The 26453-nt window shown below is 37.3% G+C and overlaps 1 protein-coding gene across 1 annotated transcript; it reads right to left on the reverse strand.

The window, feature by feature from the left end:
* Positions 1 to 1800: 1800 nt before the first annotated feature.
* emilin2b (elastin microfibril interfacer 2b) lies at positions 1801 to 23667 on the reverse strand. The gene is made up of 9 exons (XM_084405237.1): positions 23381 to 23667; positions 20927 to 21052; positions 17569 to 17759; positions 14225 to 15700; positions 4540 to 4716; positions 4379 to 4426; positions 3253 to 3288; positions 3037 to 3168; positions 1801 to 2275 (listed from the first exon to the last, which is right to left on the reverse strand). The coding sequence occupies exons 1-9, from the start codon at positions 23527 to 23529 to the stop codon at positions 1959 to 1961; spliced, it is 2652 nt and encodes an 883-aa protein (XP_084261363.1). The 5' UTR covers positions 23530 to 23667; the 3' UTR covers positions 1801 to 1958.
* Between the last annotated feature and the right edge of the window lie 2786 nt (positions 23668 to 26453).

Below are 26453 nucleotides of genomic sequence, written 5' to 3' on the forward strand. Positions count from 1 at the left end.
CTTTTGACATACAGTATAAGAGTTCATCATGTAAGAATATCCTGTAAGTTACAGAACTGAAAACTTCCTTGTTATTCCAAAAACAACTTTTGTTACCAAGCCCAGCGAACGACTTGTCCTGGAATGTGCCTCTTTATGACGTAATAGAGTAGTGAATGACCAGAAGAAAATCAACGCCTACTTCATATCGTCGCAACTTTGTTGAGATGACGAGAGGAGAGAGAAGACTTAAAATGTTACTGTTTAATGTTATTTTACAGTATTACTTTTCTTTATTAATGTTCATAATAATTTGTATAATGTATTTTGTGAAGTCAGAGTATGTTGTACATGTGTGCTGAGGAGAGATATGGGATGAGTTATATTTTGCATAAAAGTATGTGTGCAATGTACCATGTTCCACTGATGACGATACCTCAAATGTGTATAGTTGGCATATTCTTTACAAGGAAAAGAATGTTCCACTGATGCAATTGTACCACAAATGTATACACTGAGGGATAGTTTCTCAATATGGAAAGTGGATTGTGCCATGTGTAAGCATGAGGTATACGTTCCATTTTAAACATAAGCAACATCATTTTCTACCTTACAAGGAAGTTGTAAGTCCCTCAGTGGTGTATATAAGCTCAATCCTTATAGTGTAGCACCCAGATAAACACAGAGGCATGACGGAAGAGAAACCCCAGAGAAACATTATAGCTGGCATGAGGGGGTGAGAGGAAAGGGTTAGAAATCTGGAATGAAGACCACCTCGCCTGTAACCTTCCTCTTCTTCTATGACTGTTTCTCTCGTATGTCTGACACATGCATATAAAAATAAATAATAAATCTCTTGGCGAAATAATTGGTGTAGCTTCCGTGATTCAACCATAATGGGGAAAAGCTTATTTTTCAAAACTACAGAGAGCAGGATGGACCACAAATAACATTAACTTCTAAAATATCCTAATACTAGGAATGTGGTTATTTTATTTATTTTCAACAATGTGAATGTTTCTCTTGAGCATTATTTATTTGTATGCGGTACACTGTACACACAAATTTCACAGTGGATTCTTTGGTAAAACAGTCGTAATTTTGGCACAGGCTTTGCAAACAGACTTTTTCGATATGGACTCGTCAGTAATGCCACAACATGTAAGTAACTGTTAATTCTAATGCCTGATTTGTGACCAGTGATTTCTGATATGTAATGATACATGTTCAGTCAGATGATCTTTGTCTATGTGTCAGTAAATCAAACCAGTGAGTGACTCAAGGTCTACTTCACAATGTTTCTCTTCGTAGGGTGAAAATAATCTGTTATTTAAACTGTGATTAAATTAGATATAGAATGCGATCAAAGAATGCTATCTTTGCAATCGCTGTAGCTGTCAATCAAACAGCGGGTGTTTTTCAGTGACTGAGTTCTGGATAATCAACGAATCTCTTATTTACATCGTGTTTGCACTAGTTATGATGAAAACATTCGTTGGTGTGCAGAAATCGAATTGCAATGACAAGATCACATTCATGCGCTCACTGTGATCGGCTACAATGCTCATCATCGCAACCTTTCATGCCACGATATAAATATAATGCCAAAGATCTAAATATAATACTATAAAAAAACATTTTATACGATTAGTTAACCTTGAGAGCTGTAATAGTAAAAGCGTGCTAAAAGTTTTCGAGAGAGTTCCACTTGTAATACTTATTTCATATACAAGCTGTTAGCCAATCACAGCAGTGGGCGTTTACACTGAAGTCTCTCAGACACGCCCCTTCAAACAGAACGTTCAAACCAGAGGCTGAAATCAGGGTAGTTAAAATACCTTTATTTCTAAATTATGACAATTTTTGATGTAAAACTCATACTAACATTATAAATGTACCACATGAAACATTATGAAACATTATAAAACAATAAAACAATGCAGTTCCTGACCCCTTTAATGTTTGCTGTTGGCTGTCGACTATCGCTTGGCTACCGTTGGGTAAAGCAGAACTCCGCTGAACGAAGACAGAATTTCACTGGATGCTGAAATCGCCAGCCTTCCTGATGTGAGCACAAGTCCCGTCCTCTGGCCCCGCTTCAAATGAAGAGCAAGACTTGCAGTGACCGACCCACCACAGACACAGTCCTCAGAGCCTCTGCTCCCCGTCCCAGCAGTGTAAAGCTTCTGGACGTTGCGATTGGCTACTGAGAGAAAGGCCTCGACTCTTTCTCCTGCTGGAGCAGTCAAGACAGCGCTGAGAAGATACCGTCCGTCCATGGGTGCAGTGAACACACCTGTGAAAATAAAGATTCAGATTACAGCAAAGGCATACTGTATGTATGTATGCACAAGTGTAGCATACTTTTAAAAAGAGTACTAGAGAAATAATACGCTTTAAAATAATATATTTAAGTGTAAATTGAATGTAATGTTTTCACTCACTTAATTGCATGTTAGTTAACATTTATATTACATGCAGCTAGCTGAACCTTAGAGTGCTTTTTAACCCACTTAAGTAGGACTTAAGTACATCTTTATGTCATTTCATTATTACTTCTATTGTCTCCCGTATACACTGACAAGCATTTGTGATAAGCTAAAATATACTTTATCATGTCATTTCTTTTAAAACCTGCAGGTCATGTGTTTAAATATTTTTGTAATTACACATTTGTAATGAGGAAGTGTCAATTTAGTACATTTCAAATATATTAACTTTAGATGAACAGTTAAAATTATAATAAAGTACTTGTGCTTTAGTATGCTAGTCAACAAATCAAAATAAGTGTACTTCAAAGCGCAACAAAAGATTATTAGTTATTTTAAATGTATTTTTAAATAAAACTATTAATTTGGCATTATTACAAAGTGCACTCTTAAGAGTGTACTTAAGTGTGTTAAAAAAGATAGTCATGAAATTAAACTTTTATTTACTTTTTTTATTTACTTTATTACTACAAGTGCACATTCAAAACAATTAAGTGCTTTTATTCACAAGAGCGATAGCAAACACCACAAATGGATGATAAAAAAGCATGATTTTAAAACTGTGTACCTGTTTGTGGATCGTAGTGTCTTCCATCATTTAACAGAACATTGTTGAATCGGATGATACCGATTTCTCCAGGAAATGGCACAAGTGTCAGACCAGCCGAAAACGACACATAGGTCATTACACGCCCTTCTCCTGCATAAACACACACACACACACTCACTTTCCCCTCACTCAGTGACAATACAGCGCTGTAAAATACATGTGAGGTTTAGTTACCTGTGGCCATTTGAATGGTCTTCAGTGGAATCTGTGCTGTAGATATGGAAATACGGCATATTGTAAATATCCTGTAAAAATCCTGTTCAGTTTTATAACAACATATTTTGAATGTTCATCTAGTGTTGGGGAAGCTGCTTTAAATTATGGCAAGCCACAGTTTCATAGAACTTAAACTACAGCCAAGCTACTGTATTGAAAAAGTAACTACCAGTTAGCTTCACTACTAACAGTAGTGCTACACTGCAAGTTGCAAAATGTAGCAAGAAAAATCAACATATTTTTCTATATAAAACTATTTGACAATAAAATGTAATTTTTTTATTCATTTTAGAGCTATTTGTCTCAAAATCAATGGCTGGTTTCAAAAGAACAAAGACAAATCTCATTTAGGATGATAGCATTGAATAACCAATATACACCCCGAAAACTGACCACACACATGGAATCCCCCTGGATCTGGTGATTTCATGAGCTTAAGGACCAGTGGATCACAGAAAAGAAAGTTCACCCACTTCAACTGAAAAACTTAAGTTGAGTTGCTGGCTTAAATATAATCAAATTGGCAGAACAAGTCATTTCAACTCTTTTTTTTTTAATCACTCATTGATATCATAAAACTATTTCCCCAGAATCAAATGTATCCATTTCTGTGAGGAATGTTTTAGAAAAAAAAATAAAAAATGGTTTGCACAAAATGTTATATTTACAATCTACACAACAAGGTCTTATTTGTTAGCGTTAGTTAATGCATTAGTAAATATTTTTTACAGCATTTATGGGACTTTGTTAATATTAGGTAGTCAAATTAAAATTGTCCATTGTCTCGTCATGTTATTTCCGAGTGCAATTAACTAATGTTAACAGATACAACATTTAATTAAAATTAAATGTATTAGTAAATAGAAATTAGCATTAACTAAGCTTAGATGCTGCAGAAGTATTGTTCCTGGTTAGTTTACTAACGTAGTAAACAAATGATAACAAATGAAACCTTAATGTAAAGTGTTACCCATGTATCAAAAAGCTCAAACTCTGATAATTGGCAATTGCAGCTATTTCATTTAGTTTCATTTATTTAGTAATTCCCCAACACTGAGTTCCGCTACAATAGAGTGTTGAATACCAGAAACAGAATCAGGACTGAGGGCAGAAGCAGGAATCGGAGGATAACCTGTCAAGAACAATACAACAAATACTGTGAGACAGCAGTTTACTGTAAACAGCTTTGTAATAGAACTCAAACATTTGCAATACATAAACACACACATATCTGAACACAATTACCTGGTGCTCCTGCATAGCCAGTAATGGATGTCCCGCTCCCATTGATCCCCTGAGGGGTGCGAGATGAGATTTTGGTCACTCGAGGCCCTTCTTCCCCAGACGCCACGGCAGACAGTGATGGGAGTGGTTGAGATCCCTCCATGGAAACTTTTACAGCTGCTGTACCTTCAGAAACACCTGGAGAGAGGTAGAAGAGTGATGGATGAGAAGAAATAAAGAATGCCTGACAGTTAACAGGTGTGACTGGACAACAATTTTTTAGAAGTCGTCTGCTTTTTATTATGTACTTTGATGTTCTGAATTCAAATATGACAAAAAAAAAAAAAAAAAAAAAAAAAACTGGCTACTGTTTCCAGTATATTTAAGTTTTTACATTTTACCTCAATGTTGCAGACAGTACCTGTCGCCTGTCCTGTTTGTGCAAACAAAAGGCAAAAAACTGTTATGTACATAGTTTAGTCCTATTCAGTGTCTACTCTGCACTTCTTGGTCTGTCTCTTGTATTCATTAAATGGAGCATCTCTTGTCACTCTCCAGCAATAGTCTGCAAGCATAGGCGGGCTCCATTTGAAGTTATCTGCACTCTTCACACAAGTAAGAAACATCTCTGCTCACTTTGGCTAAACAGAAATGTGTCCCGTTACAAAATCAAACACTGACAAATGAGAGGGCACGACACTGTATGACGGGGGTGCAAAACTCAGTTCCTGAAGGGCCACAGCAAAGCCATTTGGAGGCAAGCCTGCAAGGTAAAAAAAAAAAAAAAAAGAACAGAATTTTTTTTTTTATAAGAGAAGTTACGGACAATTGTATGACAGGTATGATTCAGCTAATGGCACTTCTCATTCATTTCTGTGTTCTCCCAAAACCAGTGATTGACTGTTGCCTGAAATTCAATGACGTCCAGGCTTTAATGTGATTGGTTTTCAAGGCACATGTGATCCAAATTAGCCATTACGCTTTCTCCAATGGTAAAGCCACAGACCCTTGTGTCTCCCAGTAATAAATTAAACACACCTGATCCAGCTCAAGTCCTTAAGGCTTAGGCCTTGTCCACACTAATACATTTTCGTTGAAAACGCATCTTTTTCTCTCCATTTTGGCCTTCCGTCCACACTGAGACTGCGTTTTTGTCCGTGAAAACGACGCTTTTTAAAAACGCACTCCAAAGTGGATACATTTGAAAATGGCGTTTTCGCATAGTGTGGACTGAACTGAGGTATTTGAAAGCAATGACACGTTTAGTCATGTGACGCATATTGATTTGAACCAATAGATATCTATGTTTATACCCGTTTTGTTCCGTTTTGTTCCTGTTATGTGCTATTCACTTTCCCTCTAAAGATATGTTATTGTACACTCTTCATTTCACAGTCCTGCAAACATGAAATGTATTCGCAATTGCTGTCCTGCTGCAAAACATGAGAGCAGCAGCGTTTCAGACCAAACATATAATGATGAGTGAGTGCAACCTGGACGCATGTATGGTGAGATATTTTGCTAAATAAAATGATCCTGCCAGAAGAATAGCGTGATAACTTTATGATGTTTGTTCTGTCTGTATCATCTCAGTGAGCTTTTATAAGGTTTTATGCATGCGCTGTACGGTCCATTTAGCATTTTCCTACGTTTCGGGTGGATGAGAATCCTTTGGAAAACACTTGAAAACGCTAGTGTGGACGGTGAGCGTTTTGAAATGAAAACTCAGTTTTCAAATGTATCCGGATTAATGTAGACGTAGCCTTATTTGAAAACTTCAGGTATGTGTGTTGTAGCAGGGCTGTGGCCCTCCAGGAATTGAGTTTTGCACTCTGCTGTATGATTTCTAGAGCTGATATAGGGCAATTTGTTCAGCAGAGTGATGTAAGCTTAGTTTAGTCTGCATCATCCATGTCTTCAGGGAATAACATGATGCAATTAATGACGCAATTAGATTCAGATTGCATCATTCCTAGATCCAGTCAAAGATGTATTTTAGTCATTTCTGGTTTAAATTGAGATCCCTTGAGGCCTTGACCAACTGCATATCTCGAAAACCAATCAACAATTTTAAGCATCATTTTCGTTCTCAGCGACCCAGAATTAGTACAGTTTGACTACATTTATTTTAGAAGCATTTTGGCTGTAGACCAGTGTAATCAACATCTGGTTCTCTTTAGAATTCTTTTTAATTCAGTGAAACAATCTGACTCCGAAATGATTCTCAATGCATCTCAGCTGTGTAAAGACACAAATTAACTAGGAAAGTAAAAGTGACTTGATGTTAAATTCTGTGCTAAGATTTGCATAAAAACCAATAGAAATGCATCAGAGAAATCTTAAATTTAATAATCACAGAAGCACGCTCCTTCATTCATGCGAATGGATTGTAAGATCAGGTTAAAATCTCACACTTTAATTGTATTATAGCACCTAAAATAAAACAGGCTATGTGATTGAGGAATTACCTAAAAATGTATGTCCATATGCAAGTTAAATGACCTTTATATTAAATGCATACACCTCTTAAGCCAATGATTATCCCCCTCCTCACAAGCAATAGGTTGCCGACCCCTGATTTAAAAAATACCTGCATATTTATGTATATGACAAGTACATGATTGTTTATATAATTTCTTGTTTGCAAATGAGAAAATCGATAAAGTACAAATCAGAAAAAAAATACCTGCATATAATTACTGCTGTAATTAATTTCAGTAATTAAATTAATTATTTTTCTGTTGACCCTCCCTTAAACCTGTCCGTAATCTAACCTTACCCATATCCCACCTCTATAGAAGCACAAGTGTTTTGCAATGCAACATGAACACAATAAGTACATTGTATGTCTGATGCAAGTACATAGTAGTTAAAAATGGTAGCACTTTATTTTACTGTCCTGTTCCCCATGTACATATTATGTACTAATTATAGCAATTACAGTAACTGAGTAATAACTAGGTACTAATCCTGAACCTATCCCTGAACATAATCTTAACCCATGTAGTTACCTTATATCACCCAGTACTTTCTTAGATAAGAACACTGCAAGTATGTAAAATAAAGTGCAACCTTAAAAACAGCTCAAATAAATTGGGCCCCAGAATTGTCTGAGAAAGAATTACAATGCATTGGTGAAAAGGTGTGGCCTATTTTGACTATTTGATTCTATACTGTATCTTAACAAGACTGAACATAACAAAACTTGAAACCTGAAGATGTACGGCAAATTTTGTCTCATTCTGAATTTTTTTTTTTAAAGAAAATCCTTATGAACACCTGGAGAAAGGTAGAAGAATGCTTATGAGAGGACAGAATAACAAGTAAAGCAGGTGTGACTGTCATATATCAAATCAAAAATGCTTCTACCCATTTAAAAAAAGTTTTACATCTTCATAAACTTAAAAAGTTCTGTGTAATCTTAATAATAAAATAATTATAAATGTCAACGTATATGATGGTTTGTATGGTGGTGAGGACTGCTCATTATTATTAATATTTGATCTGAGTGAAAGAAACAAAAATGACACCACTGTTTCGAAAGGCCCTACTGAATTTCTGACAAATAGTTTTGGAGATTTATGTCTTTCCCCATTTAAGAAGATAGGGGCTGTATGTCTGTTATTTAGCCCACTTTAAAAACAGCTGGTGGAGGTGTTACCAAGATAGCTGTTAAGTAAACTGATTTCCCTTAAAGGTACTTTGGAGTAACTGCCTCAGAGTCCAGGTGTTTTTTTGTGTATTTCCCACCAAATACTTTATGTTCAAAAACCCGTAATTAGTCCAACATTGTGCTCATTGTGTCTAGTTAAGGTCTCTTCAGCTACTGCTTGTGTACCTTTATGCACACAGGTGTTTAACGTAGAAAAGTCCTGAAGGGCACAGTTTTAAAAAAAAGGGTCTTTTTTTTTTCTAATAAGAAACTTTTCTAAAGATAAGGTGCTGGGGCAACAATCAACATAAGAATGGAAACATATGAAACAACATATCTTTTGGCTAAGAATGAACTAATAGTATCAACGTTCGGCCACTAGACCGCATTGTTAGAAGCCCTGAAATAAGTTCAGCTGAGAGCTAACTGGTTAACAGTGAACAAAAATTTATATGACATTGACAAGACATTTTGGGAGTTGCTGCACTGATACTGTGAATTACTATGAATTAAATTGGTACGAATGCTGCAACTCAAATGTTATTCCTGTTGTAATTTTTGGTTATTTTACAGCTCATGTGGAAAGCTACTTTGGAAGGTAAGCTTTATTGAACCACTGAAGCGCTGCCTTGAAGTAGCTTGCTTGTACGTAAAGCAGTGTGATTTAAATAAAGTAATTTTAATGTAACTCTCCCATGTTGTTTCCAACAAGTTGCAGTGTAAAGCTATACACTACTTCCAGTTAGTCTCTCCCTAACAATGAGAGAAATAGAGAGGGAGCAGCTTTACATGTCACACCCGCTTGTTCACATGATCTCATCCAGTGACAGATCTCTGACACATCAACTTCATAGCAGTGAACAATACACAGTGATACACAAAAAAACCCTCTGTGCTGAAACACACACACGTTGGTACTTTTATTTCAAGGATTTTCCATATGTGTAATGGTTTTTATACTGAGCTAATCATATTTTCTGTTCCCTAACAACACCCCTAAACATAACCCTCAAAGAAAATATAAGAAAGCCGAAGAGAGTGCACGGCACACCTCTTCTCATAAAATTGCACTGGTTGCCAATTGCCGGCTGCTTCAAATTCAAGGCACTGGTGTTAGCCTACAGAACAACCACTGGCTCTGCACCCCTATACCTAAACTCACTACTTCAGACCTATGCACCCTCCAGAAGCTTGCGTTATGCAAGTGAAGGTCGACTTGTGGTGCCAACCCAAAAAGGCACAAAATCCCTTGAGATGGACTGTTTCATGCAGATGTAATGACCTGCCGAACTAAACTCTGAGCTGCTGAGTCTTTAACCATTTTCAAGAAACGACTGAAGACGCATCTTTTTCATCAACACTTGACCCATTAATACGAACACTTACTATTCTTTATATCTATTTTAAAAAACACTCTGTGGTAGACTAACTGGAACTAGTCACACAGCACTTCCATATTGTTGCAATTGTTGCTGGTTTGATTGCTTCTATTGTTCTCCTCATTTATAAGTTGCTTTGGATAAAAGTGTCTGCTAAATGATTAAATGTAAATGTCCCATATGTAAGGGCACTTGGGGCAGTGCCTCACCAAAATATTCACCCAAAGCAAAGACCTCCATATAAACTGAATCAATAATACATTTTAAATGTGTTCAGCATTCTGAAATATATATTTTTGGGATTTTCTAGACTATTTTAAGTCATAAAGTGAGCAGGATATGTTAAAATATAACACATGACTTCTGCATGGATGTATTATGATACTGAGTGGGACAGCCCTCCCCAGCTCTACAGCGCCCCACTTTTATCCAATGTAAATCTGTGGTGAAAAATGGAACTGCAGCACGCTCTAATTGAGAGCCATTGGGGCAGATTTTTAGACTGCCCACTTATTTTTACGTTACCTTACGTAAACCTAATAAAAATATCAATCCGCTTCAGCTGTGTCTGCATCAGGTTAGTAACTAGTTGGCATGTCTGTTCTTCCTATGTGGAGTAAAGTATCAAATTAATGAAAGTATAAATCCTTTAATTGAAACATGCTCATGTGAATAGCCTTTATATAGTTCTGTTGTTTCTTTGCCTCACTGGAATTTCTCGGCAACTTGTAATGTTCTAAAACAACATTCGGAGGCAATTAAAACATGAAGGCAATTTTAAGAGAGAGAGAGAGAGAGAGAGAGAGAGAGAGAGAGAGAGAGAGAGAGAGAGAGAGAGAGAGAGAGAGAGAGAGAGAGAGAGAGAGAGAGAGAGAGAGAGAGAGAGAAGAGAAAGAGAAAGAGATTGAAAAGTATCCTTTAATTCCTAATTTAACATTCTAAAAACATCAACATTATTACAACAATCTTACACACACTTTGTGTTATTAAAAAGATAAAACCATCTCTCCATCATCACCAACTTCACAAAGAACATTTGCAACAGACCACTTTTCGACAAAACACTGTAAATTATTTGTCAACTTATAAAAAGCATATTCAATTCTAAGGCGAGATGCTAATAATCCTAAAAACATCCCAACCACTTCTTTTGACCCTTCTTTCTGAATCATGTGTTTCCTGGAAAGCCATATGGAAAGTTTAGCCACTCCAAACACACAATTCATCAAAACATGTTTTTGTTTCTTCTTTACAGAATATTTTGGTCCAAAAATAAACAAAGAAAAAGAAAAACATTCACCCCAAATCAAGCACCACTGTTCTAATAAATGAAACAACTCTCCTAACCTACAACATCCACAAAACAAATGAGCCAAAGTTTCATCTTGGGTACAGAATGGACATTCCACCCCTTGACTGGGGTCTAAATGTGCTACATGTTTGTTGGTGGCTATCGCCCCATGTATTATTCTCCACTGGAGATCTCCTGTTCGTTTATCAATTGGTAACTTATACAAAGATCTCCAACAGCCTTTCACGGACTGATCTGGGCCAAAAACATCAAACCACCTTGATGATTTCATTCCCTCCAAAGATCTCAGATGGATTAGTTTCACACACAGAATATACATTTTTTTCTTGTCCAACTCTTCAAATGAACCCAGCTGTACATTTGAAAATGAAAGAAAACTATTCTCTATGCCAAGGCCCTCTTCCACTGTTAGAGAAACGTCAAGGTTTGGGAAACCATATTCACACCCATCCTCCCACTGACCGAGCGCATCACTGTCACTGACAAAAGCTTTCAGTGACTGTGGCAGTGACTCACAAACATCCTCCACTTTTAATCAATCTCTCAGATCTTATATTGGCCAATTGACCCAGAGAAAGAGAGAGAGAGAAAGAGAGAAAGAAAGAGAGAGAGAGAGAGAGAGAGAGAGAGAGAGAGAGAGAGAGAGAGAGAGAGAGAGAGAGAGAGAGAGAGAGAGAGAGAGAGAGAGAGAGAGAGAGAGAGAGAGAGAGAGAGAGATTTTTTTTTAAATTATGGGACACCAAATGATGCAGTGGTTATATCAACGTCCACTCTCCCAGAATGGAGTCCCACAAATAGACCTCCAGAATAAATCTATATAAATACATGTGTGAGCTTTGAGAGATGCTGAAAGGAAACTACCATCTCACAGGTCAAATGTCAAAGGTCAAGAAGAATAAGTGACTGAAAAGGAAGAGTGCATTACTATAACTAGTACAGCTGCTCACACAGGATAAAATGTAGGGTCTGTTCCATAATTAAACATAAGATAATAAGAAATGTTTTAGTTGTAGCAGCAGACAATATTATTCACTCAACAGGGACTGAATGAATTTGATCCACTTAAAAAAAGTTTTTTTTGTTTTTTTTTTAGTAACAGTGTACTACAAATTGCCTTATATTCAGGCACATGATGCATTGGATTTCTTTATAGAGCACTTGGGTTTGTCCTTTGGATTTACTTCAAACAAAGCTAAGTTTAAAAAATCACTTAGTGGCCATGTCTTATGCCACTGGATTTTTCTACATTATTCTGAATGCTTCTAGGTAAAACTGCAAGATAATGTGTCCAGAACATCTTGTAAATTACGAACACAAAATCACCAAATGAGAAGCAGATGCCCACATTCATGCTCACACAAGCACAGACACACAATATAATCCCATAAAAGTCCAGACATTGCTCTGAAGCCTGTCCAGTTGAAACATGTGTGTACAATTAAAACGTAAAGGGGAAATACTACTTCCCCTGGGAGTTACCTGCTCACAATACATAAACATTCTTCTGCATTTAAAGGAAATCCCTCTAAAACACTACCTTATGTACACTTTAGCCTACATTTGTAGTGTGGAGTTCAAACAGCAGAAGCTTCCAAAGACCAAAAGCAGACCAGCGAGATATATAGTTTTGACTAGTAGTACTGACAAAAACAAACCAGGGGCCAGTTGCATCAACATATAGCTACTTTTTTGTCTTAAGAACTAGTCTGAACAACTAGCTGTTATCCAAGGGGAAATCAAAATAGATCAATCTATTGATCTAGATCAGTTTCATAAATTATGACAAGTCTTAATAAAAAAATAAATAAAAAAAATACATGACTAACTGGTAAGACTAGTCCAAGCAGTTTATGCAACTGGCCACATATAGTGTTATGACATTATAGACTTTTTGCCTCTTTATTAGATAATTCAGTGATGAGAAGTTTTAACTTTACTAGTAAATTACTGTTTTGATGCTATGTGTGAACAAAACACAAGATTACCAGTATGAGCAAGTCCGAGGTCAGGATGCGTTGGTGTATAAGAAGTCTGCTTTGGCCAATCATAAAGATCTGATGGATATGATGTGACTACTGCACGCTCTTTACAGTAACATCTGTCAAGCGAAAGTCAACAAAAGTTGTCAAATTGGACAGATAGTGAAACAAAAGTGCTTCTCATTTGTGCAGATGAAGAAAAGGGCGCAGTGTGTTTAAAGATCATTTCCAATGATTGACAACACAGTTTACTGATATTTTGGTGCTGATTATGTGTGAATGAGATCTTAACAGCAAAAAGACTGAATGCTGTTGTTTGCGTGAACAACAGATGTGGTGTAGTTACCGAAAAAGTAAATCTGGAAATTTTACACTAATTTACTATGATTTATTTATTGAGTCAAATCAGATTTTGGCTGTAGCATGTCAAGAGCAAATATACAATGCACTGCACCACAGCTCTGAAAGACCAAATTAATATTTATAATTAAGGGACAGTTAAAATGCTATAAAAAGTTTTTTTTTTTTTTTTTAAGTTATAATTTGTTGCCAATGCATCAACAAGCAAGTTTAATGCAAGAAAATCAGATGCATATAGACAGGTTTTCTTGAATAATGTTAGAAAGATTTACCTGAAAAAGTGAGTACTAACATTAAGGATTAGGAATATGGCGTAGATAGATGATGGAAAATGGTACATAAAAACAAAAACAGTCCTCTCTTCATTTAAACAAAAAAAAAATAGTTGGGTTCACATCAATTTCTAATACTTCCTTAACCTTTGACTTGATCACACAAGTAGGAGTGACTTCCGACTTGACACTGCTGTGTCTGTCTGTTGCATCTCACCACCGTCTTTGCTTTTCTTCATGATTGAAGACTTATAGTTTTAGGATTTACAATCTTTTGTTAGTTGTGTTTCCAAAAATGTGCTTTGTGTGGCTTTTTGTACTGTCCATTTCAATTTCTGTTGAATTGATCATGTAAACTAGTTGTTCAGCCCTTCGGTCTTAAATATTATGGTGGAGAAGGACAATCTCAATTCTCTACTGATGTCTTTGTCTCATTTTAAATAAACACCCTCCATCAATTTTCCAATAGAAATAGGCTCCTTAAACTCCAAGTCCTTCAAGTACGATTGCCCATGCAAATACTGCACTGCTTCTTTGGATAAACTAGACTGCAAAATTACAATTTTGTAATTTTCTTCCTGGAGCTCATTAAGCAGAGCATGGCGCTAGCAATGTCAAGGTCATGGGTTCAATTCCCAGGGAAAGCAAGAGCTGATCAAATGTGTACCTTGAATGCAATGTAAGTCACTTTCGACAAAATCATCTGCCAAATGTATAAATATAAATGTTGTCCCAAGAGGAGCATTGCTTACCTGTAGGTGAATTAGTGATCCCATCCTGCCTGTCTTTTGAAAGGTGTGAATTTACTTTAAACACATTGATGTCTCTTGTATGTGTTAGAACTGTATTGTTCAGTTGACGGACGCAAGTCCACAAGCCGGTAACGTGTTTGTTCAGTCCGTCTTTAATTCGTTTGAGACTATCAGACATTGGCTCAAACCGTCCGCAAATGCCTTCAATGCCAGCCACCCGTCCATCAAGACCATTAAGCAAGCCATTCATTGTCCTCACTTGCTCTTGGCTTCGCCCAAAATCCACGTCTAGATTTTCCACCCGATGCAGCAGAATTTCAAAAGTTATGGATTGATTGAGGTCTGGTACAGAGATCTCGGTCTTAATTTGCTGTGCAAGAGAGCCAACCTTGTCCTGCAGTTGCTGTGTATGCTTCTCCAAGGCATCTAGGCGTTGATCATGACCTAAAACTGTGGTCAGTAGCTGTGAAGTGATGTTTTCATGTTGAACAGCATTTATTTTCTCTTCCAAGGCTATGCTTTGATCTTCATTTTCCTTAAGTCTTTCCCTTCTTAGTTTCTCCTCAAGATAGAGGCAATGTACCTCTGCACTCTTTTCCGCAAGACTAACCCTTGCCTCCAGAATATGCCCTTGTGCATCAATCTGTGCAAGGGTGGCATTCTGTTGCCTAATGGCATCTTTCAATATCTGCTGGGTGTCCTTGAGATTCTGGACCTCATGATTGTCCACCCCTGGGTCTTTTCCAATGGGAAGTTGGAGACGCAAGTCTTGGATCTCTTTGCGGAGTTCAGTCTCTTTAGAATCAAGGAGCTCGGCCAAGCTCAAGTAAGAGGTTTCTTGTTCCTCACACTGCTCCTGAACAGACAGCACTTTGTAGTCACATGCATTCTTCATGTCTGCTATTTTGATGTCCATTCCTTGAAGAAGCTCCTCACGAAGGGCAGAAAGCTTCTCATTGATGTATGCCTGACATGGACACTCATTGGTTGCAGCGGTTGAGGAGGGTTGAAGTGGTCCAGTACTGGCTGATTCTGTTAGTCGGTGCATCTGTCCATCAATATTTTGGATCCTAATCTGCAGATCTTGGATACTATCAGTATTGGAACTGATTGTGTTGGAGAGCTGGGTAATATGGTTTTGCAGTTCATCAGTATCTGATGATAAACGGAGGTCTGATGGCAACACAATGGTCTCAATTTCACCCGCCTTGACACCCTGTGGCTGTTGCAAATTCCCCAACGTGTTTAGAATGAATTTGGTAACATCTTCCTGTAAATCTAACCGTAAGTTTGCATTGGCTGACGTCATAGCTTGCAGGTCTAGTACTGTCTGAGAAAGACGCTCCACCTCTTCTTCTAATACCTGAACTCTGTGACTCTCCTGTTGGCGATCTCCATAACCTCCCAGTTGAGTGTTGTGATGCTCATTCCTCCCAGGTCGAGACCATGGATGTGCCTCAGAGAACACTTCTGGTCCTAGAACAAACCAAAATTGCATGCACTTATTAGGGGTGGAAATCACCTGAGGCCCCATGATACAATATTATCACGATACTTAAGCTAAGCCACGAGATTCGGGCATTTGTTAAGGTAGAGCTTATAGTTATAGTGAAGGGTTGGGTTAGTGGTTGGGGAGGGATACGTGATCGTCAGCGCCAGCCTTACTTTGGGTCTTATGCTGCTGCCCTGGCACTGCTGTCCTCAGACTGTTGTGACGTGTTGTTCTGTGGTTCTACAGTTAGATATATCTCACTGTCCTTTTTTGTCAATCATGTTGTATTATGAACGAGTGCGCTGGTAGTGTAGATATGCCATTATATAGACAGTTTTTTTTTCTTCTAATCACAAGCGAAAGTTTAGTTGCATCCAAGCATGGACCAAGCAGTCCATGTTCAAAAACATGTGAGATTGCGCTTCCTCCCACAAGACCACCCGCACGCTGTTAATAACTTTCTCTGTGCACATGCTTTGGATGTGTGCGCAGCACAGAAAAAGTTATTTGGAAAAGAAAATGGAATTTTAAACCATTCTAGCGCAAGAAGACTTGTGTGCTGTTTTCTTTGCTGGGCGGAAAGCCGCCTCTCATACTGAATAGTGCGCGATACGGAACTGAGTTCTCTTCCGCGTCTTTTTGCACTTGAACGGACAAATACACACAAAAATATGTCAAAATATTCTCGGAAACACAGTCCGTTATGTCTTTAATGAACGTAAACAGTTGACAAAGAAAACGCATAACAGTATATTGGAGCCGTGCAGCTCTTAAAGTGACAGTAGCCTAATATTCCTCCTGCCGTCTCTATAATAACGTTAATGTATATTTTATTTATGTAGTGCAGTGTTAGTTTACATTTTATGTATCTAAAATACCTGAAAATCTTAAAAACACTGTTCATTTCAATCATATCTTTGTTTAGATGTATTTATTTGTGCGATTGCTAATTTATTTGTTCTTTTTTAATAACTGAGTGTTTACTTGTCTTTATTAATGCTTAAAAAATCATATTAGTTAGGCTAGTTGTTTTTGCTATTGTATTTTTAAACCAGGCAAAAGTTCCTTGTGTAAGTGTTATTTAGCCTGTTGATTTTTGTTCATGGTATTCAGCAACAATGAAATGTATTGCAGTAAGACTTAGAATAAATGTGAATGATTTCCAAGTAATTTTTTACCTTAATGGAATCGAAATTATAATCAATAACAATAGGAATCGATAAGCAGGATCGAAATCATTATTATTCAAATGATACCCAAACCTATGTAATAATCAACATTATTATGTCAACAGAACTCATCAAAATAACGTTTAGTTTAAAAAAACTAAAAAGGTCCAATTAAATTGCTTGAAACCATGGATTAATTGAAGTTGTGGTAATTGGTCACCTGAATTACTTTTTATGAGTGTACTAATGTGGATTAAAGCTGCAGTCCGTAACTTTTTTTTGTATAAAACATTTACTAAATTTATATAAGCGAGTACATCATGAATCCATATTCCAAACCGTGTTTTTGTCTTATCCTGAATCAAAACGGTACACCTATAACAAGTGTTTATAAACGGACTGCAGCTTTAATCTACATGTCTTATGCGGTTAATAAACAGAATATAACATAAATATTGGGACTATTTTAGACTGGGACGGGTCGTCCCACTGTGGAGTAGCCCAGTACCTGTGTGACTCGTCATAGAAATAAACAGAGAGAAGTAGCTCGGGCTACAATGTTCTTCCGCAAGATGCATGCAGTTCTGTTTATTAACCGCTACAGTGCCAAAAGTTATGGACTGCAGCTTTAGATATTGCTCATTTCATTTTTTTCCAAATCCAAAGTAATTAAAAATACGTACCCAGTACACTTTGTTGTTGACTGTTGTCGGAAGGAGCATCTGGACGTGGCTCCTCAACAACTTTGGGTTTCTCTGGGGTAACTTTCAGCTCTGTACAGTCATGACCTTGATATCCTGGGCAACACCTCCATTCCAGTTCAGTCACTTGTTTGTAGCCTATTTTGTACATGGGTCTCAGGGGAGTATGATACCTAGAAAGACAGTTATGAATTGTGATGTTAAAAGCAGATATACGATTCAATTTGAACTATGAACTAAAAGTATGCACCTCACAGGTACCTGTAATACAATACACTGTTTTGGCCTGACTTTTCTGTAACCACATTAACATTAAAAAAATCTCTCCCACCGCACAAGGGTTGTGGGGAACATTAGGCAAAAAGCATTCACAGATGCACACTTTGAACATATACCAACTGGGCACCTTTTGCTCCTTATTTTCAACATACCACATTGAGGGACACTAGTGGTATCCTAAAGTCATGCCATAAATTGACATAAGTGTCCAGGTTGAGAAAATAATCTTTAAAAAAAATCTAGTTACACATGTTTCAAGTTTTAAGAAATGCACTTTTTGTATTCTTATTGTGAAAAAGAAGTGTACTTAATTATATTGAATGTGCACTTCTATGGAAGTAAAATAATGACAAATGTTTTTGAAACAAAAAAGCTTGTTGAATTGCACTACTCGAAAAAATATGCATTGCATTAACCCTGCTTGCATTTTAATGCATTGTATTTTCAGGGCTTGCATTTTTATGGGCTGAAATTCAACATGGTTGTATATTTAAGCTGTGAATATTTCAATTCGAAACATTTCACACACGTTTTCATTATTAAAAATTCAATAATCCATATTCACCTTTCAGATTTCACTTCCAAAATGTTCATTCTGTTTAAAAATACAACCTATAATATTCGACCGACAATTTTTGGTCCATTTTATTTCGTTTTACAAACTCGCTTCCACAAATTCAGTGGTTCAAATTTGACAGAAAATTCAACATTTGACATCCGGGAACGGCAGGAATATCAGTAGATTGCCGATTGATGATCTCCATAGCTGTTAGTCGGCCTCACCAGCAGAGGGTGCAAGCGGCTGTTGATGAAGAAAACTATAGAGCAGCGGGTGAGAGACTCATTCATTCGTTGAATTACAGAAATGGAGCAAGCAGTAGGCTATTTGTGATTATTATAAGGGCGATGAATTGTGATGATTATAATATAGAAAAGCTGATAGCTGTGTTACTTTTGTACATGTAAGTTTTGCACAGATTATGTTATTCCCCGATGCTGATGTACAGATCAAACGTTAAATCTGAGGTAGTAGACATATATTTCTCTCGGTTGTTTAGTTTTCTTAACTTTATATTGCGGAGCTGTGCTGCAGAACTGGGGATTCCCTCAATACATCACTCTCCAGGATTCCCCTGCGGTCTCAGGACACTCAAAGTAACTCAATGGACAAAATACAGTGATATAAAAGATCAAACTCCCACCTTATTGGGGATGTAGGATATAGGCTACAGGCAAGCAGATGGACCAGAATATGAATGTAACGCGCAAAGTTTCACGCTAAGTTCGCCTGACACGTCTCTAAAGTTACACATGACATTGGTACACACGTTTCTAACTTCAATAGCATTTGAAGAGAATGACTTACAGTCATATACAACCAACTGTAAAGTGTTCATGTAGGTGCCAGACATGATGCACACTTTTTAGATAGTTGATATAAAAATAAATATGAGCTCATATGGCACTGAAAAAAATAGCAATATGTAGGCCTACACATGATTTGACAGTTTATTTTATTAAATATCAAAAATCTAATAGTGTGCATCATATCTGGCACCTACATGAACACTTTACAGTTGGTTTTATGACTGTAAGTTGACTTTGCATGCCATTGCGTTAGATCTGGTTACACTGTCGCTTGCGAAACCAAATGGCGGCACCGTGCGTGGAAACGTGCAGAATTATAAGATGATGATCCCCTTCCACGTCAGAAGGGGAGCGAAATCTGATCGGCTTATTTTTTTACATGCTTGCAGAGAAAGGCTTACCAAAACAAAGTTACTGGGTTGTAACTTTTCATGTTTTCAGGGTTGGTAGATGCACCGGGGACCCGGTTATAGCACTTAAACATGGAAAAAGTCAGATTTCATGATATGTCCCCTTTAAAGAAGTAAATTGCACTGTTGACTAACATACTAAAGCACATGTAAAGTTCTTGATTATAATTTTAACTGTAGTGTGTTATTTGATATTACATTTAAAGTTAATACATTTTAAATTTACTAACATACCAGTTTCAATAGAAATGACATATTACGTATATTTCTGTTCATCATAAATGCTTGTCAGTACATTTGGCAATACACTTTAAAACTACAATAGAAGCAATTATGAAAGTACATAAAGATGTTCTTAAGCGGGTCAAAAACACTCTAAAGTTCAGCTAATGGCATTAATATAAATTTAAACTATCATATATTTTCATTTAATTTCTATTAACATGCAATTAAGTGTCTGAAAACATAACATTCAGTGCACACTTATGTATATTGCTTTAAAGTATATTATTTCCTTAATAAGTGCTCTTTTTAAAAGTGTGCTAAGTAGTACTTCTTCACAAGGGTCATCTTGGTTTCATATTGTTTTGAAAAACCTTTCTACCATTTTCAAGAAATGTCCTGCCTTATGGTGTAATGATCAAGTAATGACATTTTCCTTACACCTCGAATACCTTTACAAAAATACCTTTCATGAAAAAATTCACAATTGACATTTGTCTACCACAAGTTATACTACTATACTACGACCGACCACTTAGCAGCACATCTCCTGAATGTGTGCTGCATGTTTCAGAGAGAGCAAAGTGACAACATTAGTCTGGTGAGATTTGAAAAATCTTACTAATTCGCTGTCTAACCACTCTGTCCGCAAAAGGAGGCATTCCTTTTTTTCATGAGCCATGCAAACATAAACAAAGTGCAGAATTACGTACATAATTTATTATGATTTACTCCAACAGTGACACACATCTGGAGTGCAGCTTTAAAAGCAAGATGTGCATGAACATGCGGGACATTCTAATTGCAACATTTCTTAAAAGTTCTCAGGAAAATGTACACAAGCCCCCTAGCACTTCAGCGGTCATAAATAATTTGGATACAGATAAAACAGTAATGACCTGCCAGTCGATGGGTCCAATTTAACTGCATTGCTTCTTCTACTAGGAGCAATTCCACTTCAATCCATTCTGATCTCATCTAATCTGATCTCTGGTCACTTCCAGCAATAAAAGTGTCTATGCAAACCCCCCGCCTACTGCACGCTCTCCAGAGACACTTACATCACCCCTTGCGTGCAGTCAGGATGATGCGGCGGACAGGGCAAGAGCTGCGGCTCCATGACGTTTTCGTTCGCCGCCAGCACAGTGCATGTCACGTTTTTATGCACTACAAATGCACACCAGTTTCTGCAAAAGAGTAAAGAACAATCAAAACAAATACTGTACACCCAAGAAAATACATTTGTTCAAAGTTATCTGGTTTTTAATAATGTTCTCAAAACGTAAGGCAAAAACATTAAATCGTTCCACTTTTTTCTTTAGTTGGATATTCGTCTAACTTTTTAAACATGTTGCAGAACATACTTGTTTCAGAACATTCAGAGAACATTCAAAAGTAGCATTCCCATAATGTTCGCACAATGATAAAATGTAATGCTCATTTAATGTTTGTAGAACCAAGAAAAAAAAAGATTTTAAAACCTTTTAAAAACTGGGCGTTTTGAAGGTTCAGATAGCATTCAGAAAAAAAACTTCACAGCTTAATGGGAATGTTAACAGAATGTTCTTAGACCATATTTTATTAGCTGGGTAGCACCCATTACCAAATCCTTTAGAAGAAATTACTAATTATTTGGAACAGAAGTGAAGTGAAAAGCATAATTGAAGCAAGACAGAAGAAACCATATGTCTGTGAGGAATAGGGGAAACCGGGTATGGTCATAACACTTCTTGCTTCAGCATCTGTAACTCACAGATTTTGAGCTAGAGTGCTCAGACTTTTATACAAAATACCCACAAATCACCAATTCAAACCTCTGCAAGAATATCACATTTATGGTGTGCCTTTGTTACAATCTACCCCACGATCGGGGTAAGTAGTAACAATTAAGCAAAAGCAGTGGCCACACCATGCAACATCCTTCAAAAACAGGTTTAGTGAAACAATCCAAAAGTATGCCTTTCTTTCTGTGATTGATCACAGCTCAAATACACTTACTGTTTGACTCAAGAGTGTGTGCATGTGTGTGTAATTTAGTCAACTAGAACAAACTTCCTTAACAGTATTTACTGTATGCGTAATGAACACTCGGCTCGACTAAAAAGTGTTTTGAGTTTGTGTGTCAGTGTGTGACTGTGAATATTCTCAATCAATGGTGAAAAATGAATGTTGTTAACCCTGAAGTGTAGGCTTGGTGGGCCCAGAGACTGCATAAGGCACATTTACCCACACTTCCATAGATAACACAAAAGTTTTTGTTGTCCAAGGTCTCAGAATCCTCAACTTTGTCTTTGCAACTGATCTGACTGACCTGCCCTTCTTTGAAACCTCATCAGTTTTGTTTTTAATAATACTGGCAGGCACACCTCTATCTAGCTTTCTTTTCCACTGACTTGGCATTCTGTACAATTATTTATATAAGAAACTGTTTTTAGTTTTATATATAAGGGGGTGGTTGTAACACTTTTTTAAAGATGTGTTACACCCCACCCCACCCCTGTCAGCTAGTGTCTAGCTAGCCATATTAGCATAATGGTTGGAAATTAGCAGGTTAAAATGCTTCATATTTTGCCTGATAAACTACTATTTAATCTAATATAAGTTCAATTATTTTATCTGCAAAAGTTTAAGTAAACAAAATATAGTGTTGGTCAAAAAATGTACATTCTTAACTCAAAATATATATATTTTCTTTATAAAATCTGCATACGTTCCTATTTATAGCATTGACAAGCATTCATATGGGATCTGTGAGGAAGTGAGTAATCCTGTGTTACAACTCTCCCCATGTTACAACTATACCAGGTCTCCCCTTAAATCAATAAATCACTGCATAGGTTACCATTTTTTTTGGCATTTAAGGTTATGGCTGATGACTCGAAATGTTACAGAGCAGTCTCTAAGACTAGGGATTCAGTGAGAAAAGGACCTACATGTCTTCTTTTTAAGTGGGGCATATAGTAGCATAATAATAATGTGAGGGGAAAATAGATAGGCCGACAAATAAGGATGAAGTTCAGAAGGGGAAAAACCAACTCGTTTAGAAATTATCCATAGCTAGTAGTTCTATATAGGAAATAAACTAATTATTAACAGTTTACCCAAATTAAAGGTCTGCTATTACCTGTTGATGACTTAAACAATCTTGTGTAAGCTATTCGTTAACAGGTTAAAATGTTAATGTAGCGCTATAGTCATTTGTCCTGCAGTTTCACATTAATTACGAAACTGTATCAAGTTTCTTACTAGTTCTCCAGAGGCATGCTATTTCTAGTTCGTTAATCTTGCTAGTTAAAAAATGGTAATACTGTACTCATTTGTTCCTGCATTTATTAATTAATGGCATATTTTTGCATAAATATGCTGACATTTACAATCAAGTTCAGTTGCATGACTATCCTGTTTTAAAGTTTGAATCCCATAGGCCTATATTTATTCTCAAAACATTTCATTGAGATAACTAAACCCCGGAGTTTTCCCCCCAATGCCAGCTCGAGAACAGAAGGGTTACTTACTTGTTTCGTTGTCTTGAAACAGAGCTGGAATAAGCACTGCCCTGGAACAGACTATACCTCGACGGAGTCCCGTGCGCCAAAGGAAAGGTAATAAGACTAATAATAACCCCTGCACAGAAGTGCACGTAACACCCAAGGACGCACTTCATTTCAAATCACTCAACCAGAGTCAGCATCCACCTTATTCGAGTATTTAATATAAGCTCAACTAAAATTGTTTTTAAAGTTTCTTGACAGAAGGATGGCAGTGAAATGTGACAGTGTCGCGAGTTCGCTCGAGCTTCCTCCCGCCCCGCAGAGCGCGCGCAGCTTTCTACTGGATGCTACAAAGCGCGGTATCAGGTTCCCAACTTCATTACTGTTCTCCCAATAAAATGTACAAAACATACTTATTAGACGCTGCTTTTTACGTGGTTATTTTGTTTATGCCATTTCTTTTAAACGTAGGCTTTTCTCTCAGGAAACCCTAGTCAAAAAAATCTTAGCCGTGAAAACAGTTGATATTTGGGTTGCTGACACGCAGTTTACTCTATCTACAATTTTTGTTTGTATCATTATTTAGCATATTTATGATATTAATTGCAAAACTGTAATCTTTAGTAACTTTAAAAGTTAATTTGACACCACATGACTATTTAATTGATACTATTTAAATGGCAATACATGGGCTCTGTAGCTTACCTATTATTTATAAGTAGCCTACCTTTTGGTGTGGATCACGTGTTTTTATGTAGGTTATTATACAACACTCTTTACAGCACATAGGCAACTATTATAATACATAATAAGCATTACAAAAAGTATGTAGAGACTGAGCTTTCCTGTAAAGCAAGTTACCTGAAAACCAAAACGTTTATTTTTGATTTTGGAATAGCACTCTAAACGAAGGTGGTTTATTTATATGAGGGGGGAATGTGTTTGGACAAATAAGTAAAAGAAAAAATTAAAGTAGGTCATTGATGGCTGACATGTTGATAAGTTTACTTTGGCCCCCTTCATTCATTGTTTCCTATATATATATATATACACAAACACACACACACACGCACAGTATCTCACAAAAGCGACTACACCCCTCACATTTCAGCACACATTTTACTATCTTCTCAAGGGACAATATAGAAATGAAACTAGGATAGATTTTAGAGTCAATGTGCTGCTTGTATAGCAGTATATATTTACTGTCCTCTGAAAATAACTCAACATACAGCCATTATTGAAAAAATAGCTGGCAACAAAAGTGAGTACACCCTAAGTGAACATGTCAAAACTATGTCGAAAGTGTCAATATTTTGTGTGAACACCATTGTTATCTAGCACTGCCTTAATCCTCCTAGGCATGGAGTTCACCAGAGCTGCACAGGTTGTTGCTGGGATCCTCTTCCACTCCTCCATAATGACATCACCGAGCTGCTGGATGTTAGACACGTGGCGCTTCTCCACTTTTCGCTTGAGGACGCCCCACAGGTGCTCAATAGGGTTCAGGTCTGGAGAAATACTTGGCCACTCCATCACCTTCACCTTCCTCAGCAAGGCAGTTGTCATCTTGGCGGTGTGTTTGGGGTCGTTATCATGCCGAGGGCATAATTTTCTGCTTCTGAATGTCACAGTACATGTTGGAATCCATGTTTCCCTCAATGAGGCTCAGCTCCCCAGTACCAGCAGCACTCATGCAGCCCCAGACCATGATGCTACCACCACCATGCTTGACTGTAGGCAAGACACAGTCTTCTTGGTACTCCTTACCAGGGTATCGCCACACATGCTGGACACCATCTGAGCCAAGCAAGTTCATCTTAGTCTCATCAGACCACAGGACATGGTTCCAGTAATTCATGCTCTTGGACAGGCTGTCTTCAGCAAACTGTTTGAGGGCTTTCTTGTGAGCCAGCTTCAGACAGGCGTCCTTCTGGGACGATGGCCATGCAAACCGACTTGTTGCAGTGCGGCGTATGGTCTGAGCACTGACAAGCTGACCTTCCGCTTCTGCAACCTCTAAAGCAATGCTGGCACGATCATGCGTCTGTTTTTTTAAGCCAGCTTCTGCACCTGACGCACAGCACGAGGACTCAACTTCTTTAATTGACCCTTGCGAGGCCTGTTCCAAGTGGAATCCGTCTTGGAAAACCTCTGTATGACCCTGGCCTGCACTGTAACGCAGTATCAGGGTGTTACCAATCTTCTTATAGCCTAGGTCAACTTTGTGGAGAACAAGAAGTCTAATTCTCAAATCCTTAGAGAGTTCTTTGCCATGAGGTGCCATGTTGAACATCCAGTGGTCAGTATGAGAGAATTGTACTCGAAGCACAAATTTTAACTGCTCTAATACAAGATACACAAATTTGTATGGTCCTGTCAAGCAGACAAAAACATGAAAATGATGAATAGGACATGTGGCTTTGCATGGTTAAACGACGTACAGGTATTATCACTTAGGGTGTACTCACTTTTGTTGCCAGCTATATTGACAATAATGGCTGTATGTTGAGTTATTTTCAGAGGGCAGTAAATATATACTGCTATACAAGCAGCACATTGACCACTCTAAAATATATCCCAAGTTTCATTTCTATAGTGTTGTCCCTTGAAAAGATACTAAAATGTTTGCTGAAATGTTAGGGTTGTACTCACTTTCGTGAGATACTGTTCGTATGCTACGTCCAAAATTGCATACTGTATAGTAGGTTTAATTCAAATGTGGTTTGTACTTTGCGACCATTAAAAAGTATGTTCTACCTATTATAAATGTGTGTAATATGCATGAAATTCAGACATACTACATCCGCCATTTTGTCATTGTCATGTGACCTACGGCATCAGTTGCGTTGCTTCACTTCCATTCACAAAACCCTCTCCTGTGGGATAGTAAAGTGTCCATCGAAAGCACATTTCAGAATCTCACCGGAAGTAGTAGGTCATATGTGACCCTGGATCACAAAACCAGTCAACAAGTCGCACGGGTATATTTGTGGCAATAGCCCAAAATACATATGGGTCAAAATTATCGATTTTTCTTTTATGCCAAAAATCATTAGGATATTAAGTAAAGATCATGTTCCATGAACACATTTCC

The sequence above is a fragment of the Rutilus rutilus genome (genome assembly GCF_951802725.1).
Source record: "Rutilus rutilus genome assembly, chromosome: 3".
NCBI lineage: Eukaryota > Metazoa > Chordata > Actinopteri > Cypriniformes > Leuciscidae > Rutilus > Rutilus rutilus.